The 21,455-nt window shown below is 49.7% G+C and overlaps 1 protein-coding gene across 2 annotated transcripts in view; it reads right to left on the minus strand.

Annotated features, from left to right (window-relative positions):
- Nucleotides 1-7,455: 7,455 nt before the first annotated feature.
- Nucleotides 7,456-21,455, minus strand: part of RNFT2 (ring finger protein, transmembrane 2) — a 50,731-nt gene continuing 36,731 nt past the window's right edge. For both annotated transcript variants that reach the window (XM_070399741.1, XM_070399742.1), the window contains exons 8-11: nt 16,750-16,899; nt 15,085-15,150; nt 14,857-14,958; nt 7,456-9,372 (exon numbers count right to left, since the gene is read on the minus strand). In XM_070399741.1, coding sequence (XP_070255842.1) covers nt 9,238-9,372; nt 14,857-14,958; nt 15,085-15,150; nt 16,750-16,899 — 453 coding nt within the window. In that variant the 3' untranslated portion in view covers nt 7,456-9,237. The remainder of the gene's footprint in view (nt 9,373-14,856; nt 14,959-15,084; nt 15,151-16,749; nt 16,900-21,455) is intronic.

Consider the following 21,455-nt stretch of genomic DNA (forward strand, 5'->3'; position numbering starts at 1 on the left):
GTTTCTAGAAGGGCTAAAAAAAAATGTGTGCTGAACTGAGACTTGGCTGCAAAGACTCTTCAGGGAACAATGCTTATTTTTTTTGCTTTCAATTTTTAAAAAATCCAACAAAACCAGGTATTATTCCTCTGTGCAGGCGATCACACGGCCGTTTTCAAAGCTGAGATGGTGAGGGGCCAGGCTGGGGGTTGAGTCATTCATTCTACAAGGCTGGATTTGTAGGTCACCACCCAGGACCCCCAGACAGGGGGTGCGCTGGGCTGGTTAGCAGACACGCTTGCAGTTCTAAGAAGCCGGCAGAGGGATCAGCCGTTGTTCAAGTTGACATGGGCTGAACGGGAATCATCCCCCATAAGCTTTGCTGAAAATCACCAGGTCCTTTACAATGAGGCACCTCTGCGCGCTGCTGCAAGCTGGGAGCTGACTTTCTTAAAAAAAGAAAAAACTTAAAAAAAATCCACGTCTGATGTTTTCCTAAATAACGCTTTAAAGAAAGATGCAACGCGAGTTGCCGAAGGGAGGGCACCTCCCACCCTCACCCCCAGATTTGTTGGCTTCCGTGGCTGGAGCCCTCCCCGCAGTGAGGTTTACAGGGGACGGGTATGTGGGCGTGGTCTGTGGAGAGCGGCAGGTGGCTTCCTCACCAAGCTGCCACCTTAGGGAAGGCAAATGCATGATTAGAATGATGGGAAACACGGCCTCTGCTTTTATGAAGACACCAGAGCCTGTCCAGCTCACCCCCTTTGGGGGAGGGGTTCTTCATGATTGTAGTCGTAGCCAGCACAGCTCCCTGCTGTTTTAGGCTACCCCAGAGTGGGGGCCTGTGACCACCTGGACACAGGGAGAAGGTCGGAGGGTCCCTTTTTTAACCTTGTCTTGCCTACTAGCTCACGGCATGTCTGCTGGAGGACCCAAACTCTGAATGCCGGGGCTGGCCTTTCGGGCCATGTTGATTTCGATGAAGCCACATTGCTGAGAGAACCGGGCACCCGTGACCTCCTGATGGAACTTTGCAACCAAGTCCCTTGTACATACCCTCTTGTATTGTTAGGAACCGTGTATTTACCGAATCCGGGCTTTTTTCTTGCATATCATCCATGTGAGTGCACTTCTCCGCTGCCCCGGTTTTTGACGAGGGGTTGTTTTTAATGCTCGTTTTTATATGAGATTGTACTTATTGATGGACATTTGTATTAGGAAATGGAAGCATGGTCTATCTGTATATATTGTCTCCACCGTCTCTCCTGTTGCATTACTGGGATTGCATGAGATAGTGGGGTGGTGTTTTGTGTTTTTTTTTTTTTTAAAATATTTCCCCAGTGTGCAAAGTGCTGGCATCATTTCTCCCTCTCCCCCGCCCCCCTTTTCTCTGGCTGCCAAGGAGCCATTGATTTTGATTAGTTTCACTGTAGAGCGTCTGTGAAGAGAGAGGGAGGGAGGGAGGCTTTGGAATAAATTTTAAAAAAGACCTCATATCGGGTTTCGGCAGACAGCAGTGTGTGTGTGTGTGTGTGTGTGTGTGTGTCCAGGCAAAGCAGAGGGGGGCCTGTGAGATCATTGTTTAGGTAGCTAACTGCATAATGAGGTGAGGAGCCAACGGTAGGGCCTCCTCCTTCCTGGTGGTGGCTGGCTTGGTACTCTCAGAGGGTGGGGGCCAGGAGCCATGGGGATTGGAGCCTGCTGGGACTTCAACGTACCGAAGCTGTTCCATTCCCTTCTGGAAGCTTCTCTCCCCTACCCCTCCCTCCTCAGTACAATAAGATCTCTTTCCCCCTTTTCAAATTTGGAGTTCCGTTTCATATTCCCTTTGGCATAGATGTGGCTGGAGGAACAGGTTTCTTTGGGGGTGCCCATTTGCCTCGTTGGCCGCTGTCCATGGTCCTGCGCCATCAGCCGCTGGGAGAACCCAATCCCTTTCCCCCCACTCTTTCATTGGGATACTGGAGACTCCTTTTCCACTTCTTCCAGTGGTCTCGTTTTAAAATTCTTTTCTATTTTGATGAAAAATGGTGATGGAAAAGAATACTGTCACAGAACAATGGAGCTGTGACTTTGATTTCACAATTGATGTATCTGATCGCATGTGCGCCTAGCTCTATTTCATTGTTTCTCTCAGCGACAAAATACGACGTCCCCACGCTTGTGATATTGGGGGAGTCCTCCCCTGACCCTACACAAGCATCTTCTGGGGACACTAGTTTGCCACTGCGGACTTTCTGAGTGTCCACCGGGTATCAGAAGCTGTAGTGATCAGAATATGGGTTTTGTTCATAAGAATTCTTCTTCTAAATGTTCCCTTAAGCCCCCTGGGCCAATCAGAGGGTCAGAAGCTTTGGGGGATAAGGGGGGGCAGGATAGACACCCTGTCCTAGTCCCATGAGAACTGATAGAAAGAGGAAATTGATGTCCAAGTGTCCTTTTAAAACTTAAACTGAAAGTTTCTTTTTGTAATTTTAATTTGTTCAATCAAAACACCTGTTTATCGAGCACCTACGATGAGCCAGGTTGTAGAATCCCATCTGGGAAGAGACTTATTAGTCACGGAGGGGCAGCCCTGCTTGGAACAGATGCTGTTAAATGTCCCTTCCCAGGCTGGTTCACAGTTTTTAACAGATTTCTCAGGTCATCATTGTGACCCCAAGCCTCGCTGGCAGATTGTTCTATAGTATTTTTATTTACTGAGCGGCCACACTATCATGAAGGCGATTAAAAAGCCCGTGATCTCAACTCACTCTCAGTGCAAAGAGACTGGTTCTCGCTGCTTCTCTCAGCAATGAAACGAGAGCCGCCATTTACCGACGGCTCGACGCTCCCGAGCCCTCTGCCGAGTGCTTTACACGTGTCCCCCTTGGTGATTCCTCACTCCGGAGGTCGGTAGTCATTGTTCCCATTTTACAGGTGAGGAAACTGAGCCTCAGAGAGGTTACACAAAGAATGAAGTGGCTGAGCCAGAATTTGGACTCAGGCCTGTGTGACCCCCCCCCCCCCCCCGCCCCCTCCTCCAAACCTGTGAGCTGACTGCCGGTCCCAAGGCATTGCTAGTTCAAGGGCAAGCCCAAGTCAGGGGTGTGCGGGGAGCTGGGGAGCCTGACATAGGCCCACGGTAAAGTGTTGCATTTGGGACACTGCAGGGCAGGCTGGATGGTTTAATTGGGGTTTTATGCATTTGTCCCCTGCCTTTTGCGTTCCTGGTTTCTACCAGGGCGCAGGGAGGAGCATCTAATTTGCAAACAGGACCTGTTTGACTTACTCCCTAGGACATGGGAAGCTTTTCTTACCTCAGTGATGGCGAACCTATGACACGCGTGTCAGAGGTGACACGCGTGTCAGAGGTAACACGTGAACTCATTTTTTTGGTTGATTTTTCTTTGTTAAGTGGCATTTAAATATATAAAATAAATATCAAAAATATAAATCTTTGTTTTACTATGGTTGCAAATATCAAAAAATTTCTATATGTGACATGGCACCAGAGTTAAGTTAGGGTTTTTCAAAACGCTGACACGCTGAGCTCAAAAGTTTTGCCATCACTGTCTTACCTCCTTCCTGCCCCCTCCCCCACCCGATCCCCAAGTTCCTCCCAAGGTCCTTTGCACTATGAGCTCCCGGAGCCTGTGTGTGTGGTGGGGATGGCTGTGGGGTGTTTGGAACCTCGGTGAGGCCTCCGGCTCAGCCGGAGAGGCACTAAGCTTGGGGAGTTCCGTTCTGGGTTCTGACCTTGCTGGTTTGTTTGCTCTTTTGTAAGAGGAATTTCGTACCTTGGAGACGCTTTGTACATATTTGTAATGACTTTATTAAAAAACTGGTTGTGCGCTTCCAGCGAAAGGCCTTTGCGTTTTCATTTCCTCATGGAAGGCTGGTCCCCAAAGACTATGGGAGGATCTGGCCGCACACCCCAACCTTCCCAGGGGCATAGGGGAGGTCACACAGTCACTTCCCTTCTCCGTCTCATAGTCCTGAGAACCCACCGAGGGGAGGGTTGGCCTAAACAGTACCCTTGGGCTGGGCAGCGGGTTGGGGAACTTGCCCAATGGTTCATGTTCAAGGTCATACGCAGAACCATCACTAAGCATGTCATCATGTAGATAAGCTAATGAGCCTGCACATTGGTATCTCCAATGGGCAAATGGGGCCCCTCTGGTGGGGCACTTCCCCCTGCATTTACCTGGTCTGAGTGAGATGTACCAAGAGACCAAGTTCTAGTCTCTTCCTTGGAACAGTGGGGTTGAGGACAGGTTGTTTTCTAGATAACAGACCCTCTCTTTTCCTTTAGGGACCCACCTATCTCCCACTCTCAGTCAATGTGACTTAGAGCCATAGACGCCATCCTCCCACCCACCTCTGTCCCCACTTCCTGGGCTCACCACCCTCCTCAGGCCTGGCCAGCCCGCCAAGTCCCAAAGGCTGAAGTGAAAGGTGCGGAGACAAGTTAACCAGTCAACCTTGGAGCACAAAGCCGCTGGAGGTCATTTTACTACCACGTGGGACTGGACTGCCTGCAAATCCAACACTTCCGAGGAAAACAGCATTGAGGGCTGGAAAGATATGATTTTATTTTTTAAAATATATTTTTTATTTATTTCAGAGAGGAAGAGAGAGATACAAACATCGATGACGAGAATCATTGATCGGCTGCCTCCTGCACGCCCCCCGCTGGGGACCGAACCCGAAACTTGGGCATGTGCCCTGACCAGAATCAAACCGTGACCTCCTGGTTCAGAGGTCGAAGCTCAACCACTGAGCCATGCTCGTTGGGCCAGAAAGACATGATTTTAATATTGTCACCCGAGTCTCTGAAGCCCATATTGTTATAGGAACCACATTAAGTCCTTCTATTGAAGCCACGTTTGAGTTGGTTTTCAAGTAATTGCAACCAGAAAGTTCTGCCGGATGACGTGTTATGGTGGCTTCACAGTGTTGCCCGGAGAGGCGTGAGTTGTCACTTGGTGCTATTACCACTGAGTCTTTTTTTTTTTTTTTAAATATATTTTATTGATTTTTTACAGAGAGGAAGGGAGAGGGATAGAGTGCCAGAAACATCTATGAGAGAGAAACATCGATCAGCTGCCTCCTGCACAAACCCACTGGGAATGTGCCTGCAACCAAGGTACATGCCTTTGACCGGAATCGAACCTGGGACCCTTCAGTCCGCAGGCCGACGCTCTATCCACTGAGCCAAACTGGTTAGGGCACCACTGAGTCTTCAACAACTCGGGTTTGAGCCGAGCGGGTCTACTGATACAAAGTTTTTCTCAATATTGTAAATGTATTTTCTCTTCCTTATGACTTTCTTAATAACACTGTCTTTTTTCTGGCTTACTTTAAGAACACAGTATATAACACATATAATGGGCAAAATATGTGTTAATCGGTTATTTACAGTATCCGTAAGGCTTCCAGTCAATAGGAGGCTGTTAGTAGTTAAGTTTTGGGGAGTCAAAAGTTACAGGTAGATTTTCTACTACAGGGGGGAAGGTTGGCACCCCAAACTGCCATGTTGTTTAAAGGTCAACTGTAATTTACAATTTAAATATCCATTATAATCCATCAATGGAAAAACTGTCCTTAAATCAGCCTATACGTTCTAGGTCCGTGCAGCCTATAGCTAACCACTGTGGTGGGCACTATAGGTGTCATGTCCACATCCCTCCTACCAGCTCAGTGTTCCGTCCTGGACCTTTGTGGCACCTGGCACCTTCAAAGGGTGGGGCCTCCTCAGTGGAGATGGGAAGGTTCTCCCTGCCCCCTGCCCCTAATCACCCCATCGCCAAGGACTGAGCGTGGGATCACAAAGACCTCAGGGTGGGACAACTCTGAGATGCACCTGGCGCTCTAAGGCCCCGCCCCAAACCGTGAGCTGTGCCTTCTTGGAAAGGCGCCTTCTTGTTGGCCTCTCCCCGCTCCACTCATTCCCTTACTGGTTTCTCCGGAAGCGCTTCCTTAATAAATCACGTGTCACTCGGTGGGGCTGCTCTGGAAAAACCAACGTCAGACGCCACCCACTGCACCAAGTGCTTCTTTGTATTTCTCCCCAAACGGTTCCACCTAGCTCACGAGGCGACCGGAGACCCAAGACCAGGAACGTAAGTTTGGTCGGCAGATGTTATTTATTGGCAGAAGGGAATGTAGGACGTTAAAAACACCAAGGCGGCTCTGTTTGGCCCAGAGCAAAAGCCCTGAAAGATCCCAGCCTCGCTTCACAAGTCCTGCTCCGACCGCGGCTCAGCAGCCTGGAGGTCTTGTGCCTCTCACTCTCCTCTGCGGAGGGTGGAGTCTGTGACATCCAGGCCCGAAGCTTGCCTTTTCACGCCCTCGATCATTATGCCCGAGACAGTCCACCTTAAGAGGGCCGTTTCCAAGTCATAAAATATGAAGAGCAGGGTACTCCGATCTGATCTGAGGTTGGGTGAATTCTGCTCAAAGTAAAGGAGGTGCAGAGCCAAGACGGGGGAGGCAGAGAGGCACCGTTTTTCCCTTCCAAGAGCGACGCTTGGCAGCTTTTACTCTTGTGCTGGGGAACACATTTGGCCTGACATCTGGAAAACCCTGCACTGGCCACTCTTCCTCCCTAGAGCTGAAGTTAAACCCTCCCACCCGAGCGGAAACCTCGAGAGGGTTTTCCCTGGAGGGTAGGGGGACCAATAAATAAAATCCTATGGTCAATCATCCCACCTGCCCCTGAATGTCCCCCACATGTGCCTGACACTTTAAAAAAATATTTTTAAATTTATTTTCGGACCTTTGTGGCACCTGGCCAGATGGGCCTGGGCTGGAAACTCAGTGCACACGGCTAGGAAGGGAGAATGAGAAACACCGGCGTGAGAGGGAAACATCCATCGGCTGCCTCTTCCATGCCCACCCAGCGGGGATCGAGCCTGCAATCCCGGGCGTGTGCCCTGGCTCGGAATCGAACCTCTCAGGGCACGGGATGATGCCCAACCAACGGAGCCACACCGGCCAGGGCCACAGGGGACACTCTTTATAGTGTCAGGGGCATGGCTTGTTTTTGCAGACTGTCTGAGAAGTTTTGTGTGGCATGAGTGTAACTGATAAACCAGTGGTGTATTCACTGGTTACCAGCATCCTCAGTTTCCCTGGTTCCCGTAGACGACACACTAGGCTTCCTCACTCTGGAGATGGCTACAGGGAGGTGGAGTGGTTTCCCAAAGTCATGCCAAGTTTAGAAAATAAACTAGATAACAGACTCCTAGACAGAGAACAGACTGACAGCTGTTAGAGGGGTGGGGCTGGGGGGCCGGGTGAAAAAGGTGAAGGGATTAAGCACACACAAAAATCAACTCATAGACACAGATAACAGTACGGTGATTACCAGAGGGAAAGGGGGCAGGGGAGGTGGAAGAGGTACAGGGGGGATGAATGGTGATGGAAGGAGAGGTGACGTGGTAGTGAACACACAAGACGATATACAGGTGATGTACTATAGGATTGTACACGTGAAACCCATATAATTTTATTAACCAAATCACCCAATAAATTAAAAATTAAATTAAATTAATTTAATAGAGAGCTCTATCGGCTCTGTCACATGCTACCACTTTAATGCCTTCTCCAGCTCCCATTTCTCCAGCCTCTTTGATGGCACCTGCAGACAGGGACCTCTTTCCGGTAAAAACCAGTTGCAGAAGATTGTGTCCCTTCCCCTTGGTTCTTCCTCAAGGCGGAGGGAACAGAGAAGCCGTGTCCACTGGGCTCTGCTTCCCTCCACTTCCCTTTCTGACTTGATTATCCAGGCAAGTGAGATTGTAACAGCGCGGCCATCGCCATAGTAACAGAGCTTGAAAGATGCCATGCAACCCTGGAAGGGATATCAGGAAAGCGCCAGGGACGTCAGGGAGAAGAAAAGGTGCTGGCTCGACAGCGCACAGGACCACGTGTCCAGAGTCTGCTGGGGACGGGGTGGGCATGCTCACACCGGCTGAGGGCAAGGAGGCAGCAAGGTTCCCACCATCTCCCCTCCGGCTTTCTTGCTAGTCTGCTCCCCAGCCACCCAGATGGCTTTCTCTGAAACGCCGTGGGCACCAGCCCATTGTTCTTGGTTGACAGTGAGAGGATAGGGCTGGGAGAAGGGTAGGACAGGCAGGGTTCTGGTGGCATCTACATGACCTCCTGTGCCACCTCTTCCCAGATCTCAAAGCAGGGAGGGGAGTGGCTCTGCTATAGAGATTAGTAGCTCTCATACAGAGCTACTCATGAGCACTATATGAGAGCTACTCTCCGCCACCACCCTGGCTTGTGGACAAATCCCTAACATGGACTGTCCCTTTTGCTCTGGAGGCTACCAGGGGAGAGGGAATGTCCACAGGGGCTGTTGACAGGTCTGAGGCGTGAGTGAGGGAGGGGACGGGAGGGAGAGAAGAGAAATACAGATGGGTGCAGAGACCCAGTGGTGTCTGTATTTGGGCCAAAGCTGGCTTTTCTTGGTACCCACACGTGATGGAACTCCCCAGCTCAGAGCTCGGGAAGAAAGCAATTTCAGGACCAAGAATGCCTTCTCAATGCGGTCCACATTAAATATGCCACGCACCCGGGCCACCCATGCGCATCAAAATCACCTCTTACGGTTTTAAGAAACCTTGTCTGCGGGCCCCACGCCGCAGTGTCTGAGCAGCGGGTCAGCATGGTGGGCTCTGAAGCCAGGCGGGCCTGGCTGGAAACTCGGTGCACACGGCTGGCTGGGTGACCCCGGCACGGTTACCACACCAGCTCTGTGCCACGGTTTCCTCCGCTGTGCCACGGAAGTCATCCAGACAGGATGCCTGATGCCGTGCCTGGCTCACTCTAGGCGGGGCCAGGCATCTGAGTTTGAAAAAGACTTCACAGTGACCCTCATCTAGACCCGGGCCGTGGTGGGAGGCAGTGACGCCCAGGTCCCTCCCCAGTGTGCATCATCGGGCATTCGGTTCTCTTGAGTAAAATAACCAACAGGCGGGACCTTGAGTAGTCCTGGTTCCTTGACTAGGAGGGGATGGGAGACCTACCTGGGCAGAGACCGAGTCTGAGTTAGGAGGCTTCCCCATACGTAGGGAAGGATGCACGCGCTGAGCCAGGGAACAAACGATGAAGGTGAAGGTGGGGGAACAGAAAGCTTTAGGGAAAGAGGTGGAGAAAGGCGGGAGGCAGGACATGAAGAGCTTGCGGCCTGTTTCCCAGGAAGTCCCCAGAGCTGGACCCGACCACACGGACCCTCCGACATCTCCCTGGGCCGGAGCGTCGGTGCTAGTACACCTGGAAGTGTGCCGAAGTGGCCCCGTCCTTCCAGCAGCGCACGGTGTCCACGGCAACGGAGCGGCAGAGCGGGCAGGTGCGCTCGCGGTCCAGCCAGAGGCAGAGGCACTCCTCACAGAACACGTGCTGCGGGGACAGCAATCAGGGCCACCAGGATGCTTTACTGGGCGCCCACGCCATGCCCACCTCCGTCCGAGGAGCTGGGGACTCAGCAGCCAACAAAACAGACAGTTCTGCCCTCCTGGAGCTTGCACTCTAGTGGAGGAGACAACTGGCAAAACGAATCTTTAAAACGTAAAGAATGTCAGTTTCAAGTGCTAGGATGGAAATGCAGGGAAGGGGGCAGAGGGTATGCTGTGGGGTGGGGGTGAGGGGTGCAGTGTTAAACAGGGTGGCCTGGGAGGACTGCACTGAGATACTGACATTTGGGTAAAACTTGAAGGAGGGTGAGGTGTTAGCCCTGATGGCATCTGGGAAAAGAGCGCACCAGGCAGAGGAAACAGCTCGTGCAAAGGCCCTGAGGCAGGTGTGAGCCCAGTGTGCTGGAGGACCAGCAGGACAGTGTGGCTGAGCTTGGAGTGTGGTGGGTGGGAGGGGGAGCTGAGATCAGAGAGTTGATGGAGGCGGTGCAGATCGTACAGGGCCTTGTGAGCCATTTCGAGGGCTTTGGCTTTTACTCTGAGAGAATTAGGGAGCCACGGCAGGGCTCTGAGCAGAGGAGTGACTTGATACAATTTGAATTTTTAAAAGATCCTTTTGGAAGCCAGTCGGAGAAAGATAAATATCACATGATCTCACTCATATGTGGGATATAATGATCAACATAACTTGATAAACAAAAATAGACCCAGAGACAAATGGCAGGGGAGGTGGGGGGGGGGGGCAGTTAGAGAGCAACCAAAGGACTTGTATGCATGCATATTAGCATAACCAATGGACACAGACACTGGGGTGGTGGGGGCTTGCCCGGGGGTGGGAATGGTTGCTGGGGGGGGGGGGGGTGCGGGGGGGGGCGGTCAATTGGGGAAAAAGGAGACATATGTAAAACTTAAGATAATAAAAAAAATTTTTAAAAAATAAAAGATCCTTTTGGCAGCTGGGTGGAGAACAGACCACAAGGGTTAAGAGAAACACAGGGATACTGGAAACGTTAACAAGTTCCGCCACTTTCTGGCTTTAACTTGGACCAGTGACTTAACCTCCCTGTGCCTCAGTTTCCTCGTCTGTAAGATGGGGACAATAGTGCTCTCCCTTAGGAAGATTGAAAGCACTTAGACGTGACAATCAAATGCAGTATATGATTCTTGATTGGATCCTGGGTGGGGGAAGGGAAGGGGAACCCTAACTATGAAGGATGTTTTGAAGACAAATGGAGAAATTTGAATATTGGGATTTTATATCAATTTAAAATTTGGGGGATGTGTGCTAGTGGAATTGTGGTTATGGGACAGAATGTCCTTGTTCTTGGGAGATGTATGCTGAAATATTTAGGGATGAAGAATCAAGATGTCAGCAACTTATTCTCAACAGGTTTAGGGGGATAAATTTATATCAAGAAAAGCAAACACAGTAAAATGTTAATGGTTAGTAAATCTAGGTGAAGGATAAAAGGGTGTTCATTGCACTATCCTTCAACTTTTCTGTAGGTTTAAAATGTTCAAAATAAAGAGTTTAGGGACAATAATATAAAAGTCTTAACAAAATGTTCTTTAAAAGGAAAAAAAAACAAATAAAAAAGAAGGCACTTAGAACAGTGCCTGGCCAATAATAAGTGTTTTGTAAGTGCTGGTGATTATTCAGTAATAGTTATGATTATGTTCAATTGTTTATTCTCTGTCTCGAGATGCCAGACTGGAAGGGGAGACAGGATCTTCCTTTAGCCTAGTGGGCTCTTCATCCATCTGTCCTTTGATCCATCCATCCATCAGACTCTCCATCTTGCCACCCATCTAGTTCCCCATCTACCTACCTATTCCTCCATCCATCCATTCACCTATTCCCTTACCCATCTGTCTATCCATTTCCCCAACCACCCAGCTACCCACACACTTTTAACTCTATCCACCCATCTTTGCACACTCACTCACACACCCCTGCACCTGGTCACCATCCATCTCCATCCCAATCAACCATCCCATTTCATCTACTCCATCCATCCATCCATCCATCCATCCACCCAATATTTACTAAGTCAGTATTGTGACTCTGCGTTTACACAAGATAGGCATGGTCGCCACTTTCAAGTTGCTTATAATTTGACAAAGAGGAGACAGACCTTACACAACCAGTAGCCTACTTAGCTATCTAGCTGACAACTGGGATGAGTGCCATGAAGGAAAAACGGATCTATGAGGCCACAGATCCAGAGCACGAACTAGTCTAGGGAAGGAAAGTGAGGGAAGCCTTTATTAAGAAACATTTCACTCAGACATTCAATGCATTTGGGAATTAACAAGGCCCTTTCATCACCAAAGCAAGCCTGAGCCATGTGCTCAACCTGGCCGGCCATGCTGGTGGGCTCCAACCACCACTGGCTGTGGTGTGGTTCCTGATCCCGGGCAATGGTGTCTTGTCCAACTCCTCCCCGGAATTCTAACCCAGCTCTGGGAAGACAGCAGGGCACCAGGAGAAGAATGGGAGAGAGACAAACAGCCTAAAGAGATTGCCAGAGAGAAAGAAGGAAGCCTTTCACCTTGACATCAGGCCCAAATACTCACTGCTGCTACTAAGAAGGAAATGCAGATGGCTCAGAAGCATGTGAAAAGATGCTCATAATTAGGGAAATGCAAATTAAAAACGCACTGAGACAGTGTTTGTCACCTGTCAGATTGGCGAAGCTCAAAAAAGGCTTGATAACGCAGCAGTTGGCCAGGGAGGGGAGCGAGAGGTCCAGTCACAATCGGCATTGGGATTCACTCTTTATGGAGGGCAATGCAGCAATAACCTCTGCCCTAGTGATGCCACCACCAGGAACTTACCCTGCCAAGAGCTCACCCATGTGTGAAATGGAAGGCGTGCCAATAAGAGCTGATATATATATTTTCCCATTGATTATTAGACAGTGGAAGGGAGAGGGAGAGACAGAGAGAGAGAAACATGGATGTGAGAGAGACACATAAATTGGTTGCCTCCTGCACACACTCCAACCGGGGCCGGGGATTGAGCCTGCAACCAAGGTATGTGCCCTTGACCGGAATCGAACCCCGGACCCTTCAGTGTGGGCCAATGCTCTAACCACTGAGCAAAACTAGGTAGGGCAGAGCTAATATTTACTGAACCCTGAGCACGTCCTCAGTGTGATTCTACATGCTTCACTAGAATTCATTCATTTACTCAACACAATGGGCCCAGGGAAGTGCTATAAGTCTCCCCATTTCTCAACTCCCATGGCAGCCACATCCTATATAATAAAGAAGTAATATGCAAATTGACTGTCATGCCCTCACACAATATGGCTGTCCCCATGTAGTCAAAGATGGCCACCCTCATGTGGTCACAACATGGTCACCACAAGAAGGCTGGCAGGGGAGGGCAGTTGGGGGCGAACGGGCCGGCAGGGGAGCAGTTAGGCATCAATAAGGCTGGCAGGGGAGTGGTTAGGGGGTGATCAGGCTGGCAGGTAGAAACGGTTAGGGGCAATCAGGCAGGCAGGCAGGCAGGCGAGCGGTTGGGAGCCAGCAGTCCTGGATTGTGAGAGGGATGCCCGACTGCTGGTTTAGGCCTGATCCCACAGGGATCGGATCTAAACCAGCAGTCAGACATCCCTCAGGGGTCCCAGATTGGAGAGGGTGCAGGCTGGGCTGAGGGACCCACCTTCCAGTGCACGAATTTCATGCACCAGGCCTCTAGTTTGTAATAACAAAAGATTATCAGCTACTCAATGCACACCCAGAGGAGAACGGTTAAACAAACTAGGGTCTATCCGAAAAGCAGGATGATAGGCAAATACGGGGCAATTTCTTACGACAGAGTATCAAGTCAAAAAGGGAAGATGCAGGATGCAGCTTGGGTAGAATATGCTGCAACTTATGTCATTTTGAAAAAGACGTGTTCAGTGTATCTATATGCGCTTACAAAGCATCTCTGAAAAGACAGAAAGGAAACGGGTAACAATAATTGCCTGTGGGGGTGTTTAGGGGACTGGGGAGCTGGGGACAAGGGCAGGAGCCTGCAACCACTTTCCTTTTTCCATCTTTAAAACATTGTTTAATGCAGCTTTTTATTTTGGAATAATTTTACACTAACAGACAAGTTGCAGCGAGTAGAGGAAGTGCTCACATACCCCTCACCCAGTTTCCGTTTCCCCTAATGTTACCTTGCGTCTCCACAGTGCACTTGTCGAAGTGAAGAAACCCACACAGACGCGTGACCATGGACTACACGCCAGGCCTGATCAGGAGTTTGTCAGACTGCCTTTCCCACCCATGCCCTTTCTCTGTGCCAGGACCCAGCCCGGGTCCCACATGGCATTCAGTTGTCATGACTCCTCACTCATGAATTCTGCAGTCAGATTTTGGATCATGCAAATATATTCTCAATTTTAAAATAAATACAATGAATGAAAAACAAAAAAACAAACCAGCTATAATCCCCCAAAATCAAAAGCAAAAACAAAAAATTTTTGCTGATGCCAAAAAAAGACCCCCCCCTCCTGTCTTCTCACCCCCGGAAGGTGGCGGTGGGGAGGAGCCATATGCTCTCGATTCCTTCTCGTCTGCAGGCGATGCCTCCTCCCCGAGGCCTTTCCAACCTCGAGCTCATCGCTATCTGTCCTGGTCCCCGGGGACGCTGCATGAATCTCTCTTACACAGCACTTATCACCGCCTGCCTTGTTTCATAGTTATTTATGTATGTGTCTGTCTCCCCAAGGGACCGCGAGCTTCCAGAGCAGGGGACAGGGTCTGTATGCCCTCTGCCTCCCCTCCCTGGTGTCTGATAGGATGCTTGACTCATACACATTTGCTGAATTGACATCTTCGCCCTGATGTCAGGAGGAGGAGGATGGAGGAGGAGGAGGAGGAGGAGGAGGAGAGGGGATACACATAGGAAATTAAAGGGACTAACCAGTACTTACTGCTATAGGTTGGTGACCCACAAGTAATCATAATAAAAACAAATGGTAAATCTAATTATAATAATTATATATATGAACAACTTCTATGACTAAATAATTCAAATTTAGTTCTTTCCAGAGATGATCTTATTTAATCGTAATATTAGCTCTACAAAGTAGATGTTATTGTGATACCCAATTTGTAAATGAGAAAAAGCAAGGCTCGGGGAGATGGAATGACCCACCTAGGGTCCAGAGTGCTGCTGGGTTTCACAATCACGATATTCTGACACTATGCCTTAGTGAATTTTTCATTTTCGACATTGAAACTGAGGTTCAGAGAGGTGAAGTAACCTCCTCCAGGTGCCCCAACTAATGAGAGACAGAGCTGAGATCGGAACCCAGATCTGACTCCAGTCTGGACCACACTGTTCTCAAAGACCCATCCCAGAGCCTCAAGGTTTGGTCAAGGGAAAGGCACTTGAGACTTCTGCCTGGGGCAGGGCCTGCCGGTCCCCCAGCCTCAGCCTCTGATGCCCCTGCCCGGCCCTGCTCACCTGGCACATAAGGATCAGAGGCTCCCGGAACTCGGCCTGGCAGATGGCACAGATATCACCAGCCTCTGTGCACTGCTGCCCAGTGGCCCGGACTCCGTAATTCTGTTTGTGGGAGGGGAGAGAGAGAGAAACACAGCTGTGGACCCCGAGAAGCACACTGAGACCTGTTTCTGGCTCTTGGCTCCTAGTTCCTGTGACTTTGGCCAGGACCACATAAAGCCAACTCACCTGCGAGGTACAAAGAAGCTTCAGGGCTTTCCTGACTCCACCCACGCGGCCACAGATGTCGAAGGACTGAAAGGAGAGCAGGGTGATGGTTGAAAAGCATCCCAGGATTGTACAGGATCTCGCTTACCACTCCCGAGCCGCCCCCGCTGCCCTCCTCATCTTTGCCTCTGAGCATTTTCATGGCACTTCCTCCCATCTGAAACTCCCCCTTCCCACCAGTTCTGCTTAGCTTTGGACTTCCTGCCTTCCATCAACAGCCTCCCCTGTCCCTGGGCCAGGAGAGCAAACACAAGGCATGCACACTGCCTTTTCCTCTCCCAAGCCCAGGGCAGGCATTGCTAATCGATCACAACACTCTTCATCTGAGCCCAGCCAGAGTCGATAATCCTCCATCTAGCATTCCAGTCAGCCACTTCCAGTTGATCAGGATCAGTAGGCTAAATAAGCCCCATGGGCTGACACAGCCTGCACTGCTTGGCTAGTCCTGCTGGGAAGAAGGACCGAGAAGAACACAAGCATTTCCCCAGGATTCTCCAAGGTCAAAGAAAGAGGAGGATGTGCTTATTGTGAGGGGGAAACTGATTTGTACTAATGATGAGAAGGGAAGGACCTCATACTGATCTGCAGAGCTGACGGTGTACCATTTAGCAGGAACAGAAAGTGCATTCAGGGACAGTGAGTTCTGTGGGTTAAGAGTGGCATGGTTTGGACGCAGGCTGCCTGGGGTGGACACTCATGCTGTTATCTCTGGCTGAGCGACCCTGGAAAGTTACTTCCCTCTGAGCCTCAGCTTCCTCGCCGGTAAAATAAGAGCAATGGTGGTACGTACTCTGAAGAGCTGTGAAGATTCTGTGAAAGGCTAGCCTGTGGTGAGTTTTATGGACAAGAAATGAGGGTGGCCCTGGCCGGTTTGGCTCAGTGGTTCGAGCGCTGGCCCACCGACTAAAGTGTCGCAGGTTCGATTCCCAGGCAGGGGCACATGCCTCGGTTTCAGGCTCAATCCTCAGCCCCAGTTGGAGCGAGAACAGGAGGCAACCAATCGATGTACATCTCTCAGGTTGATGTCTCTCTCTCTCTCTCTCTCTCTCTCTCTCTCTTTCTCCCTCCCTCCCTCCCTCCCTCCTTCCTCCCTTCCACTCTGTCTAAAATCAATGGAAAAAATATCCTTGGGTGAGGATTACAAAAGAGAAGAAAATAAATTAGGGTGGATTTAACCATGAAAAGAAATGAAGTCCTGACAGGCCGCAGTGTGGGGGAATCTTGGTAACATGCTGCTCAGTGAGAGAAGCCAGAGACACAAGGTCACACATTGTGTGACTCCCTTTATATAAAGTGTCTGGAACAGGCACATCCACACAGATAGAAAGACTAGTGATTCCAGGGGCTGGGGCTGGGGGTGAGGAGGGTACAGGAATGGGGAGCGACTGCTTCCTGGGTACAGGGTTCCCTTTTGGGGATGAAAATGTTTTGGAACCAGACAGAGGTGGTGGTTGCACAACACTGTGAATCTGCTACATGTCACTGAATTTTACGTTGTGTGAATTTTCCCTCAATTTAAGAGAGAGATTAGGGGATCATTCCAAGCTCCCCCTGGCCCTCAGGGGCAGCGAGTGAACGGGGCCTCCGTAGGCCCACCCTCCAGCCCGCCAACCCCCGCCACCTCACCTTGCAGAGGCTGTAGAGGATCATCAGGACCCCTCCCAGAAAGTGGCTGTTGGAGGAGTCGTCACCCATGATGTATTTGTACCACAGCTGGATGGGGACCAGCGATCGGAACAGCTGGCTCAACTCCTCGATGACCAGATAGAACTTTCCCTGCAACCACACAAAAAGCATCAATTATTATTAGCAGTAAAGACCCAAAGGACCCAGCGGGGGCCCCCAGCCTGGGCAGTAATGACATTCCAGGTCACAGGCAGGCCATTAATCAGCTTTGGAAAGCACTCAGGCCCGCTCCTAATGGGCCTGAGATATGGCCGGAGAGACGTGGCCCCTGCCCGCTGCCCTCACCCTCTGCCCACCAGCCCAGAAGATCAGGGCTCCATGGATCACGTTTCAGGGAGGGAGAAACCAGACACCTTTGGCAGAGAGCTGGAGCGGGGTCCCTCCCCGGTGTCTGCTGTGGCTTGGAGGGCTCAAAGCCACACGTCGGGGCACAGTCCCTGCCCCACACACAGATCACCCTCACCTCCAAGGGCTGACCCAGGCATCACGGGACAGCCCTCAGAAGCATGGGTAGGATGGACCGCAGGAGGCAGGTTAGGGCAGGCCAAGAGGTGGACGGGGGTAAGACATGTGCTCTCCTTCCCAGCTCATCATCTGCTGTCACCAAGGAGGCAGGGTACTATCTGGGGAAAGAACATAGACTTGGGGACTCAGGCAGGGCCAGGTGTGAATCTTATCCTGCTGAACATCTGTGAGCCTCAGTTTCCACATCTACAGAATGGGAGTCCCATTCTCACCTTCTAAGGTTGCTCTGAGGATTAAAGGGGACGCACACGGAACGCATGTAGCATTGTGCGGGGCACAGAGCGGTGCTCAACAATTCTATTTCCCTTCCTCCCTTGGCTCTTGGACAAGGCCCCCAAGCTTGCGGTGACCTGTGCTCTAAAATGGAACTGAAAATAACCCCGCCCTGTCCTGTCTAATAAAGTTAAACTTACATCTACTTATGACCCAGCAATTCCACTCCTAAGGTGTGTACCCGAGGGAAATGAGCACATATGTCCATTTGTATGCTAATGGTCATAGCAGCTTTATTCATAAGATCCCCAACCTGGAGACAGCCCAAATGTCCATCAGTGGGAGAGCAGATAAACAGATTGTGGTGTATTTATACAACAGGGTATTACTCAGCAATAAACATGAACAAATGGCTGATACATACAACATGGTTGAATGTCACAGGCATTAGGTTGAATCAAAGGAGACAGTTATACAAGAGGACATACTGTATAATTCTGATTTATCGACCATCCTAGAGTAGGTAACACTAACCTGCCGTGATAGAAATCAGGTCAGTGGTTGCCTGGGGTGAGTGGGGGGAGGACTGACTGCAAGGGGCACGAGGGAACTTTGGGGAGCGATAGAAATCTTTTCTCTCGTGACTGGGATGGTGGTTACACGGATGTCTATATTTGGCAGGACTCATTGAAATAGAGCTTCAAATCTGTGCGCTTTACTGTATTTAAATTATACCTCAATAAAATGGATTGAAACAAACGGAAGAACGAACATAGACACAAACAAATAGCCCTGCCCCAGGCATGCCTAGCCTTTACAAAAATGTCAATAGTCTTTGCTCTAACAATTCTACTTCTAGGAATTGACCCTAAGAATAATTACAGATGTGTGCTGCGATGTGCCAGTAGGAATGGTCAGTGTACCATTCTTTGTAACAGTACAAACCCAAACCAGTTACACTCTAAATGAGGGTCTGATTACAGCAGAGAGCTACGATGCAAAGCCAACAGCCATTCAAATATTACCCTGAAAAACAGGTCCTTCACAGTGAAGAAACCCAGCACACAGCACATTCACTAAGTAATCAAGGTTAACGCCCCCAGTAATAAATCAAATGGACAACCTAAATCCCTTGATAGGATGCACTGGGAAGGAAACAGCATCACTTCTGATAAAAAACAAATTCATAACCTCAATAGAATCATGAGGAAACAAGAGACAAATCCAAATTGAGGGACATTCTGCAGAGTAACTGTCCAGCCTCTTCAAAAATGTCAAGGTCACAAAAGACAAAGAAAAGACCAAGGAACTCTCAGATCGAAGAGGATTAAGGAGACAAAATAAATGCAACGTGGGATCTTGGATTTGATCCTGGAGTTAGGAAAACGAGACAGTTGGTAAAATCTGAGTAAGGTCTGCAGTTTAGTTAATAGTAAAGGTACCCATGTAAATTTCCTGGCGTTGCTAACTGTAACCTGGTTCTATTACATGTTAATGTTAGGGGAAGCTGGGCGAAGGATATAACAACTCTACTATCTTTGCAACTTTCAAGTCTAAAAGTATTTCAAAATAAAAAAGACGTCATCTTGGCCATGACTATCTATTGACTCAGGGAAATGCTCATAGAGTTCTAAGTAGAAAAAATACGGTATATAGAAACACTAATTTTCCTTGTTTTTCTGTCTTCTCCATTTTTTTTTTTCTTGGTACTGATCATGTGATATATTTAAATGAGAGGGGGGAGAAAAAGTTATAAAAACATGTTGTGTATCCAACTAATGGACGGTGTGCAGGGTGTGAACTTTATGGCCACCCTGTTATATTCTGTCCTGATGGGCTGGGCACTGGACACACACAGAAGGGGACCCCTTGAAACGGATGTGCCCGCTTCTGCTAAGGACCAAGGAAGGGCATCTCTGTGATTGTTTGGCTGCCTCCCCATAGTGAGGTCATTTCCTTGGGGGCCTCCTTTCCCCCCTGGACTCCCACCAGCCCCTGACTCCCAGAAACATCCCCTGGAGGGGAATGCGGGTTTCCCTCTGGAGCCTGTGGGAGGGTGGTGGTGACCACGGAGCAGAGATGTGGGGCAGGGCCATCATGTCTGACGTGCCAAAGGTGCGATGGAGGTTGGGGCAATGGCGCAGCAGCCCAGGGACGCCTAGGGCTGCCCACACCCTGACAGCAGGCTCCAGGCTCTGCAGAATACCCAGGCTGTGAGCTCTGTTTTCCTGCACCACCAACCTCAGCTGCCCCATGCTCCCCTCAGTGCTCTCAACTACCGCATGTTCCCTCCCTCCCTCCCTCCCTCCCTCCCTCTCTCCCTCCCTCCCTCTGTTCCTTCCATTACTGATGACAGGGACTCCAATACATCCCCAGAATTTCAGAGCAGGCTCAGGTACCAGCATTTTGGCCCTTCTGTCAGTGACTTCTCTATACAGACCCAGCTCTTCCTCTGCAGATGGCATACTGGTCCCCTGTTCTTTGCTGAGCGAACACCTGTTCCTCTTTTGGGTCTCAGCCATGAGAAGCCTTTCCCAACTCCTTAATTAAATTAGGCGCTCTTATTACACCCTTAAATCATTCCTTTAGAGTGCTTTTCACAATATTTAAAAATTGATTTTCCTATCTGTCTTTCCCACTGGACCATGAGCCCCATAATGGTAAAGATAACCTGGCTCCTAGTTGTATCCCCGACATCTAACACATAGTAGGTGCTCATTTAGTAACTGGGGACCTCTGAAGCTGAAGATCCTACCCTCATTACTCGCATCAACCTCCTAGAGCAGTGGTTCTCCACCTTCCTAATGCCGCAACCCTTTAATACAGTTCCTCATGTTGTGGTGACCCCCCAACCATAAAATTATTTTCGTTGCTACCTCATAACTGTAATTTTGCTACTGCTATGAATCGTAATGTAAGTATCTGATATGCAGGATGTATTTTCATTGTTACAAATTGAACATAATTAAAGCACAGTGATTAGTCACAAAAACAATATGTAATTATGTGTTTTCCGATGGTCTTAGGCGACCCCTGTGAAAGGGTCGTTCGACTCCCAAAGGGGTCCCGACCCACAGGTTGGCGACCCACAGGTTGAGAACCGCTGTCCTAGAGTTTGCTGATGAAGGAGAGTTGGAACATCAAAGAGAGAATGTCTCTTTATAAGCCAGCAGCAATGTCACAGCAAGTAAAGGGAGTGACTGCCTGTGTAGCATCATGCTGAAGGTAGCAATTAGCCGCCGGGGGCGGGGGGGTGGGGGTGGGGGGGCACTTGGAAAAGGAGATAAAACCACCGGGGAAAACTGGGCATATCCCAGTGAAACCATCTCTCCCTAATTAAGCAGTTTTATAATTCCAGGTTTCTTAAGAATGTTATTTCTGATGACCACCAAATGGAATGTGTGGTCCCCGGGGTGTCAGAGAACAAGGAAAGCAATCCGATTAGGAGCTGCCTGGCCTCCCGGCCACCCGTGAAGGGGGATGGGGCTGGGGCACCCAGAGTTCTCTATACGCTGGGGTTCTGATGAAGGGGGCGGGAGCAGTCAAGGCAGAAGGCAGATTCTATCCTGACTTCCTCACTGCTAGCTTGGGGGGTGGGACAAAAAGTGAAACGGGAAACAAGGAAATAACAGGGGGCTGACTCTGGAAGCGGGTGGTACATGAACGAGAGTGTGATGCTGAGAAATAGACAAAATGAACAGAGAAGGAGAATTTTTGAGAATGCACCTAGATGGGAAAGATGATTTGAAGTATGGGGGTGAGGAGCCAGGGCGGGGAGACATAATCAGATCGTTGTTAGCCAAGTGAATGGATAAAGAATGGAAAGACAGGAAGGGAATATTATTTCCGCATCAAGATTAACAATGAATATTTATATAGCTTTGCCTGCATCTAGATGCCATTTTAGT

This window comes from Myotis yumanensis, unplaced genomic scaffold (assembly GCF_028538775.1).
Source record: "Myotis yumanensis isolate MYYU_CA2020_CCGP unplaced genomic scaffold, mMyoYum1.0.hap1 SCAF_19, whole genome shotgun sequence".
Taxonomy (NCBI): Eukaryota; Metazoa; Chordata; class Mammalia; order Chiroptera; family Vespertilionidae; genus Myotis; species Myotis yumanensis.